This window comes from Mixophyes fleayi, chromosome 4 (genome assembly GCF_038048845.1).
Source record: "Mixophyes fleayi isolate aMixFle1 chromosome 4, aMixFle1.hap1, whole genome shotgun sequence".
Taxonomy (NCBI): Eukaryota; Metazoa; Chordata; class Amphibia; order Anura; family Limnodynastidae; genus Mixophyes; species Mixophyes fleayi.
This window is the reverse complement of record NC_134405.1, coordinates 21,203,311-21,218,378: the sequence shown is the minus strand read 5'-3', so window position 1 is coordinate 21,218,378 and position 15,068 is coordinate 21,203,311. Positions and strand designations below refer to the sequence as shown.

The 15,068-nt window shown below is 40.8% G+C and overlaps 1 gene segment (V, D, J or C); it reads right to left on the bottom strand.

The window, feature by feature from the left end:
• Positions 1 to 270: 270 nt before the first annotated feature.
• Positions 271 to 13,877, bottom strand: LOC142149707 (T-cell receptor alpha chain V region RL-5-like). The segment is given in 7 exon segments: positions 271 to 1,127; positions 1,284 to 2,159; positions 3,078 to 3,118; positions 4,900 to 4,934; positions 6,661 to 6,783; positions 13,079 to 13,435; positions 13,689 to 13,877. Coding segments are annotated over 6 exon segments (717 nt in total).
• Positions 13,878 to 15,068: the final 1,191 nt, after the last annotated feature.

Below are 15,068 nucleotides of genomic sequence, written 5' to 3'. Positions count from 1 at the left end.
AAATGTACTACAAGCTACATGGTTTCATACTGATTACTGATACTTCATCAAGATTATATAGCTAATGTTGGGAAATGTATCAGTGGTCAAAGATATACCATATACATATACCACTGTCAGGACCACAGAGTATCTGGGAATTGAACACTGAAAATGTGTTATATATTAAATACTTTAAGGGCTAGATTTACTATATTGCGGGTTTGAAAAAGTGGAGATGTTGCCTATAGCAACCAATCAGATTCTAGCTGTCAGTTATTTAGTGCACTCTACAAAATGAAAGCTAGAATCTGATTGGTTGCTATAGGCAACATCTCCACTTTTTCAAACCCGCAGTTTAGTAAATATACCCCTAAGTCTGAAACTGAGAGTAACTCACAAATGTGCTTAATATTATAGTATTTACATAAAAGAGACCCAGTATATATTCAGGTACTTAGTTATATACGAAACATACAAGAAACAAGGCATATATGTACTTGCAGTTCCAGAATCTGGTGGATCCCACTATTACTGTATCTCAGAATTCCAAGCAGAACAATAGAAGAAAAAAAAAATTGATACAGTGTAGTACTGAAAGTGGAAAGTAGCTGTTGCATGGTTTTAAGGGTAATAGGAGTGTCTGGATCAATGTGAGGGAGGGAGTCCTTTTGGGGAGAGGTAATTGGCAACTCTACAGAGGGGGAACGGTGGACTGCCCTTGACGATTGTGTGGTATTGGAAGAGGAAGGATTGGTCCCAGACATTCGTGAGTTAAAGAATTGTACCAGTGGAGTAGGTTGGCTCGGTTTTAACATTTTAGCACCCATACTGGCACATGCGTACTAGATAAACTTGGCACATAAAAGACCCGCAGGTGGACTGAGCGCTGTAGGTTGTATAGAGTGAAATATAATGGCCATTTAGGTTAACGTGAGAACATATTCACATCAGATGGGATGTGTCACAATAACATGCCAAGACCAGCGTAGCGGCAATACATGAGCGACAGATGTGCTCAAAACTTGACAATGAATCATTTCTGGAAACAAAAGTAGTTTAACATGATGTGGAACAGTTCTGAACAAACAGAGTTGTGAAACAGTTCTAGAGCACAGGATCCCTTTAGTGGTGTAACAGAGGTATGGCTACACTCTAGATCAGGGGTAGGCAACCTGCGGCTCTCCAGGTGTTGTGAAACTACAAGTCCCAGTATGCTTTGCCAGTAGATATAAAGCAGATAGGTGGCAAGGCATGCTGGGATTTGTAGTTTCACAACACCTGGAGAGCCGCAGGTTGCCTACCCCTGCTCTAGATCCTAGGAGTAAATAGAACACTGAATGGCTAAGACCATAGTAAATTAATGGTTGCCTGGAGGTGGGTGAATGTCACACAACTGACAAGTGAGGCCACTTAGAACTGCAGCTAGTGGAGAAGGGAAATAGATATGTCTCATGGTCTGCTTGCAGATATATGTAAAGACTTATAGGGTGCTCATCATGTGATGCTCCAGTCCAGTGTGCAGGTCGGCTTCTCTGTCACAGTTATCAGCAACAGCAGTTGCCACACTCAGAGATAGGTAGGAACAACAGGCTCCATTCCCCTGTCAATGAGGTATGGGACATGGAGCCACAGCGCTTGGAGACTCCAGACTGGACAGCACATGGCATCACAAGATCTGACTCTGTAAGGGCAGGGCCATGGTGCCATGCACAAGATCAAGGTACCCAGGCACAGATGTAGCACAGTAACCCCAAAACACCACTAAACCTCCCCCCGTATCTGACTGTAGGTGATGTGTTCTTTCCTTTGAAAGCTTCAGTTTGCTGTCTGTAAGTATAGAGATAGTGTGATTTACCAGAAAGCACTAATTTGGTCTCACCTTTCACAAAAGACATTGTCCGAGAAGGGATTTAGCTTGTTCAGGTGTGTTTTGGCAAACAAGACCACAGTGTTTGTAGTGCACACCACACTTCACTAAACTCAGTGCATAATGAATCCCGTAACAATAGTCTCGCAGTGTCTGACACTCCGGATCATGTCCCTCTGTCTTGTCTACATATCACACTGTACAGCTCCAATTCCTGGTAACGCTGAGGATGGAGCTTCTGGGTATTTTCTTGACATTCTGCGTACGAGTAAAGAGAGTTCTCCATGGTGTAATGATGCTTCTCTGTACTCTGTTAAAATATTTATCACATTATTAATATGGCAGAGAACAAATAACCTTTACAGTCACAAATGAACATACAGACACAGTCAACACAGCCCGTACAGGTGGAAGCTACAGGTATATTTGTTTGACAGGTGTTATAACAGACAGTGAACAGCAGGGGTGATAAAGAGCCTCATTAATAAATTTACATTTTCTTCTGATTTCAAGCAGAGCTGGAAGCTATAAATCATATGCTATAATTCTATGAACATGTAAATTATTAACATGTGTATTATATACCAAATTTAGAATAATAAAAAGGAAATACATTACAATGATTTCAAAACTGAACTAGAGTAAAGGAAATTGGTTCCTAGGGCAAGGTCACAATCGCTACAATTTGCTGATCACAGAACAGTGCTAAATCAGAATTATATAAAAGAGAATTAGGAACGATGTTCCCAAATCACACCAGAGCGATTCTATTGTACAAATGGACCATGCAGTGCTTTGGCACCAGGGATCACTCTGGTACTACGTGTGAACAGTGTTTCCTATTCCCTTAAGGTCACTCTGATTAAACTTATCCTCGATTTAGAACGCTGCATTACAGTTCAGAAAACTGCAGCATTGTAAAACGCTCATGTGACCTTACCTTTAACCAGGGCCTCAGATGAGAAAGGGTTAAATATATACTCATTCAATCACATGTTGACTAACGGTTCTCACATGTATCAGATATCATTGCCCAGGATACCTGCAATTGCCTTTTTAACAGCTAATTTCTTGCTGCCAATAGCAGCAGAATTTTCAATCTGTGACTGACCAATCAGTGCTCTGGACATGGGATGGAGTTTACTATTATAAAAAAGTGTGTGTAGGTTTAGTCTGGACAATATTTTTATGTATTTATTGTGCAATTTATACCAAAAAACAATGTTACCTGGAGCAATTCTGGACTGCGGAGACCATTGTGTCTTCTGTCTATAGATAATAATACAAAAAAGTGAAGGATGAAAGGTGGGGATCAAAAGAAGTACAGATCCTGATGCATTAAGAGCATGGGAATAAATGTAAAAATAGTAGTAAAAGAAAAAAAAATATCTATAAAAGTATAATCTAAATACTGTTTATACAAGTTTATAATGAGTAATAAGAGTGCAAGTAGTTTTATATTGTAAAAGGGTTAAAAGAACAACAATAATACACTATTTCTCCTCATATTGATATATTGCTCTCTTTACAAAGGATGCATAGCCTGTGGGGGAGCAGATACACATGAATATATATATATATATATATATATATATATATATATCTATAATATAAATGTCTAGTGGCGTGTGTTAGTCTGTCTGTGTGTGTGTGGAAAAAATAAAACCAAGCTGCAGCGCCACCTGCTGGGCGGAGTTATACACTGACCTACTAAATTCTTAGTGTGTGTGGAAAAGAAAATTCAGAAAGGGCTGAAATTTGGTATACTAAGATGTTTTTAATTTGTTAATTTAATTTGTTAATTGTTAAAAGTGTTTATAAAGATTTAAAAAATATATATATATATTTCTTGAAGGAGAAGTGACAGTTGGGAGTGGTTGGTGGTTGCCAGGGGTGACAGTGGGGAGTGGTTGGTGGTTGAGGCCTGGGCTATGGCCCAAATGCATGACAAGAACCTTTTTAACACCTTAAGTAGCTTGATTTGACTAGAATGCATGAGTATCATGCACGCGTTAACTTGTATATATATATATATATATATATATATATATGTTCACACACACTTGAAGACTTGAAAACTATGACAAAAAGCATCAGGAAGAAAAATAACTACTCAAAGTAGAAGTTAACTAAAAATTACTTCCTATTCACCTTCTCGTTAACTACCAGGATGATGAGAGGTTGGGGTCTACTATTGTTAAAGCAGCCCATGTATCTGGTTTCATCTCAGCACAGCTGCTGGCAACAGCAACCAGGACTGAGGAGCAACACCTGATTACTATCACAACTGCAGTGTTCTGTTAGCAATTAGCAACAATAATTAAGATTGAGGAGCAATACCAAATTGCCATCAATATATACCCTTCACTCCTACCGACCGACTCAAATGTGAGTGTACTTAACAACTTTTTGGTTCTGCCAACCTATAATAACTCCACTCATTGGACATGTTTGGAACCTATACGGACTTGTGAATACTTTTTCTTTCATTATTGGAGCTACCAATGCACGTTTGGATTAATCCTAGTTGGAATCCATACGGATCTGCTAATTCTTTCCACCCCTGCTTATGAGTCTATTCAGTTACTCCACAAAACGTTGGAGTTACTAGAAACACTATTGCTCTGTGACTTCTTTGCAATTATTACAAGCTATACCATACTGCAATTGAATATATATATATTTGCAAGTTGTACATTTTATATATATATATATAATATACTCTCTCTGAATTTATGTTTTTAATTGTTTTGGCCAGAACATGTGTATAGCACATTATTGAATACAACTATTATCTTTGATATTTACACATTGATATGCGACCAGGTACCTAATATACTTTTGTATTTATTATCATCTCCTTCCTCGGAGGGTGGAGAGTCCCCCCGAATTTTAGGTCCGTTTGTGGCAGCATCCACACATACCAGGAAGCGCGGCCTCACTCATCATTTTTATTCTCACTGGATACAGTTGTCATATATGAGGTATAGCATCAGAGTACATACAAAACTTTTTGTACATACAATGTTATGTTTAAATACATATATTACCTTGTATCGTATCATCGCTGTGGATGATTTGACCCCTGCATATGGTGACAAAAATAAGAGATTCATTTAACCATTCAGAAAACTAACAGAACATCTAGAGGTAAATGTATTAACATGCGGGTTCTTCAACACCCCCGAGTTCAGCGTCTTCGGCGATTAAATTTAAAGCGGCGCTGCCTTGTAAAGGGAGACTTCCCTTTACAATGCAGCGCCGCTTTAAATTTAATTGCCGAAGACGCTGAACTCGGGGGTGTTGAAGAACCCGCATGTTAATACATTTACCCCCTAATGTGGCTTTGGCTGGGCAGAACCTTCATCATCCCATAACTTAGAGGAGAAATTGGATGGACAGAGGGTCAAGTGGGAACACTGAATGACTAATATTTGCCCCTATGTGTAACAATTTTGGCCATTGGCGCCACAGGGTTCAGAACATATTTAACATTATGTGGTCTATGTATTAAGACAAGTATAAAGGAAAGAGCATTCCAACTCTTTCTTCCATATTTAGTGTTGGACAGCTTCTTTGTGCGGTAAGAGGAGTAGCGAGGGTGCACACACATGGTAATGTGCCGAATCCTCTCTTACCTCTGTTTTGGAGCATGGACTCCATGTTGTAACTCTCCTAAAAAAAATCCCAAAGAAAAATGGCGAAAAAAGTTTTCAAGTGTCGTACAATGGAGGAACAACCAATAACAGACAACATATATAGTGCATAGATAGTACAAAGCATATGAGTTATACAGACGGGCAGGACAACTGCCAGTGACATGATAAACATAGCATGGGGGTCGGGGGTACAGAGCAGGAAGGGGCAAACAGGGAGCATACCAGTGTTAAGGGCCAGAGACTCTGAAGGCAACAACTAGGAGAAAAGTTAAAAGGTGCTAGACATTGGTGCCCAGGTGGGTAGGATAGTAAAGGCAGGAAAAGATGAGAAAAGAGGGGATTGGTCATAAGAGCTTTCAATCTAGAGGGGAGTGGCAGACACAAAGAGACTGACACTGAGGGAGTGAGTTGGAGCAGTAAAGGATGAGCTAGGAGGAGGGCTGGTAGGATTTAATGAAGAGATGAGTTTTGAGATTGTTTGAAAGCTTGGAGACTAGTATACAGTCTGATTGGTCATAGGACTTAGTTTCAAAGGTTGGGACCTGTTATAATAGGGCCCTTTGCATGCTCCAGTACTCTTATAGAGACAACAAAGACAGAGATCACACCACTTCTGAGTTGTATAAGTGATGGAGAGCACTAGTTTTTCCACTACAGATTCTGGAACCCTTGAAGAGATTTAGTCAATGTCTAGATTTTCTCAAAAAATAGATATATAATAAAAGGGGGAATATAATAACTAGCACTAAATATATTGTAATATATACTATTTCCATATTTCTAATGAAGGAAAACAACATTTATAAAATTATATTTTAATAATTCTGTGACAATTTAACAATATCCCTAATATGAAAATGATATACACATACAACAGCTATGTCAAACTTACTCTTCATTGTTGGACGCTGCAGCTACGAGGAAAGGAAAATAGTAGATATTAGAGCTGTCTGTTTGTACATTATAATGTGCTCTCTGTACATTATAATGTGCTCTCTGCTTATCACACCTCATAGACTTATTTCCTGTGCAGTCACTGTTGGAATTAGTCCCTTGTGTAATTGAGCAGCATTAGTTAGGCTATAACCAGCTCATTGCTCCTGTATTTACACCAAGTAATAATACAGCTCTCAGTGTACAGAGAATACTGACTTTGTTTGGTGTGACACCAGTATCCGACAACTGAGAGAACAGCAACGAAGACCACTCCTGCGATACCGAGAGGGATAGACCACCAGATAGACCACTGGCGATTATCCAGTGTGTCTGTAGAAGCTGAAGAGCACGGAAAGAGACAGAGTAAAATAACAACAGGTTTTAGAAGTTTTATACTCAAACAATTGCAGACAGCAAAAGAAACTGGCAATAGACTTATAGGTGTCTCTCCAATATAGTGGATGAAGGAGCAGGTTGTGTTACATGTAGGGTTTACATATATAATGTAACATGGCAGTTTTCATTTTACTCTGAATCTATTTTTGCCTATAAATCACATGAGCGCAGTCATACAGGATACTGAAGATGGCTGCATATAGTTTGAGACGGCAGACCACTGATCCTAAATTCACATACCTATTTATTATTCCATGATAATACACAAATCACTTTAATATATCTATAATCTACTGTAAATTATTAGCGATATTAAACATAATCTCTTGTGGTCTGCAACCTTGTACTTTTATATGGTAACAGAACACTTCAGTGATTTCTTATAATATACCACAGGGAGTGCATTATCCCATATCATCATCATCATCAACATTTATTTATATAGCGCCAGCAAATTCCGTAGCGCTTTACAATTGGGAACAAACATTAATAAGACAATACTGGGTAATACATACAGACAGAGAGGTAAGAGGATCCTGCTCGCAAGCTTACAATCTATAGGACAATGGGAGTTTGAAACACAAGGGCATGTGCTACATCATATTGCACAATGTACCAGCTAAAATGCAAAGGTAAAAAGTACTGAGTGGACTGTGTGATCAGTCACACAGCAATGTTGGTCAGAGGGTTGTTGTCTTGTGTTAGCTGTGTTGAGGGTGGTAATGGGTACCCTAGGGAGATTAAGATGCTGGTTGAGAAATATTATAAGCTTCTCTGAAGAGGTGGGTTTTCAGAGAACGCTTGAAGGTTTGAAGACTAGATGAAAGTCTTACTGTGCGAGGGAGGGAACTCCACAAAGTGGGTGCAGCGTGAAAAAAGTCCTGTAACCGGGAATGAGAGGATGTGATGAGAGTGGAAGAGAGACGCAGGTGTCGAGTTGGTAGATATTTTGAGACAAGTGTGGAGATGTATGTCAGTGCAATTTTGTTGATGGCCTTGTATGTTAGTAGAGGTATTGGATGCGTTGAAAAACAGGCAACCAATTTAGAGACTGACAGAGAGGCTCTGCAGAGGAAGAACGGTTTGCAAGGAAAATCAGTCTAGCCCATATATAAATCAAAAGAGATTAAGTGACCCAGACACTGCTTGGTGTGAAATTGTTGTTGAAAACGGTCAAAAGTAATGTTAGCTATGTCTAGTAATGTGCATAAAATTGGCAACTGTTCCTGATTTCCAAATGTGAAACATGTTAGCAGTGAAGTGATATGGACCCACCCGGACTGCCATCATCATTACAGGAGGGCAGATGTGCTGCCGGCCAGAGCTCTCCATTATCACTGCTAATCCCACCAACTTCTGACATGGATCTGTCTGGATCATGCTGCAGAGCCAAGGTCGTTATATTTGGTTAGGACCCCTGTAACATTTCTACTATTAATTGCATTGCCTACAATAGACTGTTCACATAATACTGAGTGATACGATCAATCAAAGTGGTTCAGAGGAAAACTCTAGCATACAATCATTACCTATGAATGTCCATCTGGAGGACACTATACTTTTACATTACTGAGCAACAGTTAAGCCCCTGTATATATTTTTTTATAATTGTGGGGTCACATTGTCTATACTAGTAGGTTATGTGGTAAGTGGTTTTTTATGCTCACGACATACATTGAAGTTTCAGAGAAATTATTCACATGGGAAACTTATTTCTGTACTGTCCACTTTTGAGAACAACTGGATCAACATCAAACAGAATAATTTTCGGACGTTTACCAGCTAACGATGAGTTAAGTAATCAAGCACCCCCTTGGGGCAATGACTTAAGTAAGTGTACTAAATTCTGAAGTCACTCTTGCACTGCCCTTTGGAGAATTGATTCTGCAGGTTCTAAAATTTGTCTGAAATTCAGAGATTCATTTTGGTGAATTAATTAACAAATCAGTCCACACTAATCCGAAATCCAGCAAAAATTAAACTACTCTAGAAAAAGACCAATCACAGCACATGGGACATAAGCCTATCAGTATCAGTAAATGGCACATGTCTATAACTTTATGGACTCTCCTTCATCCTGGATTGTACTAGGGGAAATAATCTGTGGATATTATGTGAAACTGTCACTATTAGTAGCTCAGACTACAGTAGACCTATGTATTTATTTTTTTACACATGATTTTACCCAGTTACTTAGCCATATGATCAACATTTATAATACATTCCATATACTGTAAGGTATTTCAACATTGCCATTGACAACCCACTGTCTCTACTACCACAAAGCTTCCTATTAATTCCTGCTTTGGCCTCTCCCATTTAAATGCATCTGCCACCCACTGTGATGGACTCTCCATTGGCCTTATATTTTCCCACCTTTGCTCCATCTCTAGTTTCTTCAACTGGGCCGTACCACTCTCTAACCACAACCTCTTTCCCCGTATATCATGCTCCCGACTAGATTTCCTTTTCATCTCCACTAAATTACTTCTATTTCCTATAATTATCCTATTCTGCCCTGATCTGCTTGCCTATTTCTACAACAACATACTTACTTCAGCCCAAGACAATGCAGCTCCAGCTACCACGCCATCTCAAGCTATCCAATCCTCAATGCTGGCCTACTCAACAGATCTGCTACCTGAAAAAGTGGTCCCACAATGTTGGGTGCGATTGGAGGAAGTTGCAATCCAATGCCAAAATTCATCCACTGTAAATTCATACTTTCACCTTACCACGCCATCCTTCGATTGTCAAGCAAACCTACTTCACTTTTCTAATATGCACTCAGTCTAACCCCTGACTCCTGTTTGTCACCTACGACTCGCTTCTCTGGCCAACTACACAACCACCGCTTCCTACATCAGAGCCCATGACTTTGCCACCTACTTCAAAGACAAACTGACACCATTCAACAAAATATGTCTTCATAACAGATTCTGCATTCCTCACTCACCTTCTCCTATATTTCACAATCCACTCTCAGTTCATCCTCCCCAGTAACCAAGGATGAAGTTTCTGCACTCTTCTCATCATCTTATCTACAAGCTACCCCTTGATCTTATCCCTTCACAACTTATCCACTCCCTTACTCCTAATGCATTTCTGTCTGTTGAAACTTTTTCAACTGGGTTCTCTCTACTGGAACATTCCTATACTGCACTCCTCTAACTAATCCTGAAGACATCCTTTCTCGACTAGCACCATATATATCTTCTCCCCTTTGCCTCCAATATACGTGAGGGACTTGTGTACTGCTTTATCTCTTCTCAGACTGCAGATTTACAACAACCCTGCCAGCAGCAATAGTATTTGCATTTTTTTGCAATGAGGTTTAACACTGGAGCTATGGAGCTCTCCTGAATGTCACTGATTACTTTCTTTAACACTGCTACCACTCTCCTCTTTCAATTCTCTAACTTTGCCTGCCCAACTGCTCTACACTCTATGCTACCCCTTCTGTATCCCTCTCTCAAATGGCGCTAGATCGCCATGAAAGGCGGTATTTATAGATTCCAAAAGCTCGCGAGATCCGAGAGTCAACGACGTCACAATGACGTTTTGCTTCGTTTTAGAATCCAAAAAAGCGCGTAAGTCGCTCGGTACTCGGATCCCCTAAGTTCGGTGTGTTTGGATTCCGAGGAACTGAGCCTGAGCATCTCTAATTAATATTAGAGATGCTCGGGCTCGGTTTTCTGAGCCCATTCGAACTTATGGGATCCGAGTAGGCTCGCGAACCTGCTTGGTACTTTTGCGCATCCTCGGGTCTGAATTGAGGAAAAACGTCATTGTTGCATTGTCGGATCTCGCGGGTTTTGAATTCCATAAATACCTCCCTCCCCAGGAGATACAACACCATTGCTCACACAGAAACAAGGGTAGCAGTGTGCTTGACAATCTCCATTCTTCAGTGACATTGGTCAGCGCCATTGCTCACACAGAAACAGGAGTAGCAGTGATCTTGTCGCTCTCCATTCTCCAGTGACATTGCGCAGTGCCATTGCTCATACAGAAACAGGAGGGGTAGCAGTGATCTTGTCGCTCTCCATTCTCTAGTGACATTGCGCAGTGCCATTGCTCATACAGAAACAGGGGTAGCAGTGATCTTGTCGCTCTCCATTCTCTAGTGACATTGCGCAGTGCCATTGCTCATACAGAAACAGGAGGGGTAGCAGTGTTCTTTTCACTTAACAAAAATTGACTGGAAATGACTGGAAATTGATGTTATTGAGGTTAATAACAGTGTGGGAACAAAAAAAAGAGCGAAATTATGTGATTTTAGCAAAACAAATAGGGATTAAAAAAAAAAGGGGGATCCAATACCAAAGCATGCGAGGGTGGTTTTGCCAAAAACAAAACCAAAAACAAAACACAAAGTTAATCTTGATCTAAAACAAAAACAACAACAAAAACCCGGGGGTCAGTGAACATCTCTAGTTTATATATAATTATAACTTATAGTTATTATTATTTATTATTATTAACTTATAGTGAAATATTTGAAATGTGTTAATGAGATCTGACCAACATTGGAAAACAGAAAAAACGTAGTAATGCTACCTGGCTGCTTCGTTGTTTGTATTTTACTCTTTTTTATATAGTAAATCCACTCATATGGTAATGTTGTTAATAAAGTACATTGTTTCAAGATATGTCTCCTTATTCTTTATTTCTTAAATCAATTCCATATTAGTTACATTGAGAAGTATAAACATACAAAGAAACATTTATTAGTCAGTAAATAAAAGGTAGTCTAGTATTAATACAATAGGGATTCCTCAATTTGAGTATTAGATAATTGTTTTTTGTGGTTGCAGTACTGCAACTATTTGAAAGTATTTTAGCCACTTCTGATATTAGTACTCAGGTTGTTATACTTAAAGGGCCTGAGTCATTAACCCACTTGATTGGGATGGACCAATGTGGGGGCAGCACAGTAGCCTAGTGGTTAGCACTTGTGCTTCGCAGCACTGGGATCATGAGTTTGATTCCCGACCATGGCCTTATCTGTGAGGAGTTTGCATGTTCTCCCTGTGTTTGCGTGGGTTTCCTCCGGGTGCTCCAGTTTCCTCCCACACTCCAAAAACATACTGGTAGGTTAATTGGCTGCTATCAAAAATTGACCCTAGTCTCTACCTGTCTGTTGTATGTATATGTCTATGTGTGTGTCTATATTAGGGAATTTAGACTGTAAGCTCCAATGGGGCAGGGACTGATGTGAATGAGTTCTCTGTACAGCGCTGCGGAATTAGTGGCGCTATATAAATTGATGATGATGATGATGATGATCAGAGGGGCTCTGGGGCAGAGGTCAGAGGAGATATGTAAGCGTGCCCTGATAGCTTTAATTAAAGACCATAAATGTGTCATTCTTTGCTGGTTGGAAAATTTTAGCCCGGGGCTGAAACTCGGCTTAGCAGCCTTTTAGGGGACCGGCCCAGTGGGTACATGCCCCCCTCTTCCGCAGCCCAGCCAGCCCCTATGCAGTAGAAATGTACCCCATTCCATCAACAGCCACAATGCCACCATCTCCTTGGCTTGGGACAGTGGGTATGAGGTTGACAGCCATACAACATCTGTGTTCCTTCACTGAAGAAATTTTAGGGAAGATAATTTGTTAAATTAGAAATCAGGAGAGTCTTAGGGCTAGATTTACTAAACTGTGGGTTTGAATAAGTGGAGATGTTGCTTATAGCAACCAATAAGATTCTAGCTTTCATTTTGTAGAATGTACTAAATAAATGACAGCTAGTATCTGATTGGTTGCTATAGGCAACATCTCCACTTTTTCAAACCCGCAGATTAGTAAATATACCCCTTAGTCTGACTTCCATACTGTTGCCTCAGCCTGTAGTGAGAGGGATAGATTTATATCTCAGCATGTTCAGCTATCCTGAGGTGTCTGAGTCAGTGCCAGATTATAATAAGTAGATCTGGAAAGTGTCCGCAGTGCTAAGAAACTGGATGAGTTTATTGACATTAGTTAATGGCTGATGGAGAAATTTAAAACTTGCGAAGGTTCAGGGTGAGAGCTAATATGAAGATGTGGATAAATATTACTCTATGGGAATTGAATCTTCAAAAGTTAACAGAGTACTTTTGATAGATTATATACTTGTTGTGCTCTATATAAAACCATAGCAATCACATTGATTTTTTTGTAGTGATTTACTGTAGTGAGATTGTTTCATTTCAGATTTAACGGTTGTTATAACAATAACCCCTCAGTCAGACTCACCTGTCACATTGAGCAATGTCCCAGTGCCGTATCCGGATATTTCTGTACCGACTTGGAAAGTGACTTCACAGTAATACATCCCAGTGTCTGAGACATGTACTCTGTGCAGGGTGATACTGGCTGATCTGTCATTAAGGAATTCATCTGAGTCCACTCTGTTGATCCTGCCTGCGAAATCTTTATTACTGTCAGAGACCTCAGGTCCAGTCTTCACCATATGTCTGTACCACTTGTAGGATCCGACTTTTGTATCCTCTGCACCACTGATGCTGTAGTTACATAGTAAGGTGATCGAGCTGCCCTCTGGGGTGATTATTACAGGGATCTGGGATACGCGGATTGTCTGGGATTTAAACCCTGATGAGTGTGAAATAAAGATTAATCAGTAACATAACATCACTTATACATACAGCTCACAATATGCAGGTTGTACAATAAGGTAAATCCTATAGTCACCATGTGATCATAGGGTCACATACACTAGTTTACTACTTGAAGCATTTTCATTACTCTGATATACTGATCTTCTTACATACAATAACCAGCAGATGTAACCTGCAGCTTTAAAGACAGAAGCTGCGTCTATACAGTACTGAGCCTCAGTTCTCACCTTGCAGTGTCCCCAGGATCAGCAGCATATGCACCCCTCCCATCCTGTCACTGTGATCTGGTGACTGTGCACTGTCTGCACCAAGTGCACTCTCCTCGGTTCTCACCTTGCAGTGTCCCCAGGATCAGCAGTATCTGCACACCTCCCATCCTGTCACTGTGATCTGGTGACTGTGCACTGTCTGCACCAGGGTGCACTCTCCTCAGTTCTCACCTTACAGGGTCCCCAGGATCAGCACTAGTTGCACACCTCCCATCCTGTCACTGTGATCTGGTGACTGTGCACTGTCTGCACCAAGTGCACTCTCCTCAGTTCTCACCTTGCAGTGTCCCCAGGATCAGCACTATTTGCACACCTCCCATCCTGTCACTGTGATCTGGTGACTGTGTGCTGACTGCACAGGGTGCACTCTCCTCAGTTCTCACCTTGCAGGGTCCCCAGGACCAACAGCATTTGCACAACTCCCATTCTGTCACTGTGATCTGGTGACTGTGCACTGTCTGCACCAAGTGCACTCTCCTCAGTTCTCACCTTGCAGTGTCCCCAGGATCAGCATTATTTGCACCCCTCCCATCCTGTCACTGTGATCGTGCACTGTCTGCACCAAGTGCACTCTCCTCAGTTCTCACCTTGCAGCGTCCCCAGGATCAGCAGTATCTGCACACATTCCATCCTGTCACTGTGATCTGGTGATTGTGCACTGACTGCACCAGGGTGCACTCTCCTCAGTTCTCACCTTACAGGGTCCCCAGGATTAGCAGCATATGCACACCTCCCATCCTGTCACTGTGATCTGGTGACTGTGCACTGACTGCACCAAGTGCACTCTCCTCGGTTCTCACCTTGCAGTGTCCCCAGGATCAGCAGTATCTGCACACCTCCCATCCTGTCACTGTGATCTGGTGACTGTGCACTGACTGCACCAGGGTGCACTCTTCTCAGTTCTCACCTTGCAGTGTCCCCAGGATTAGCAGCATATGCACACCTCCCATCCTGTCACTGTGATCTGGTGACTGTGCACTGACTGCACCAGGGTGCACTCTCCTCAGGAAGTGGTGATACTTGGTATTTTCTCATTAAAGTAACAAAAAAAGTGTCAATATTATAGCTGTAAAAACTTCCCAGGACAAACTAAGGACGTCTGTATTTTAAACTAAACACTTACCACCAGGGGGTAAATGTATCAAGCTCCGTTTTTTTCAGCGTGTTAAAATCGCGGCAAAATCGCGAATGATAACCCGCGATTTTAGTCCAAAATTTCTGAAATGTATCAAGCTGCGATTTTTACCCTGATCTTCAAAATCGCTGGTCATCTCTGGCGCTTTGCTGTGATGTAAAACACTCCCTTGTTAGCTAACTCTGCTGTGTTGTAGCAGCGTG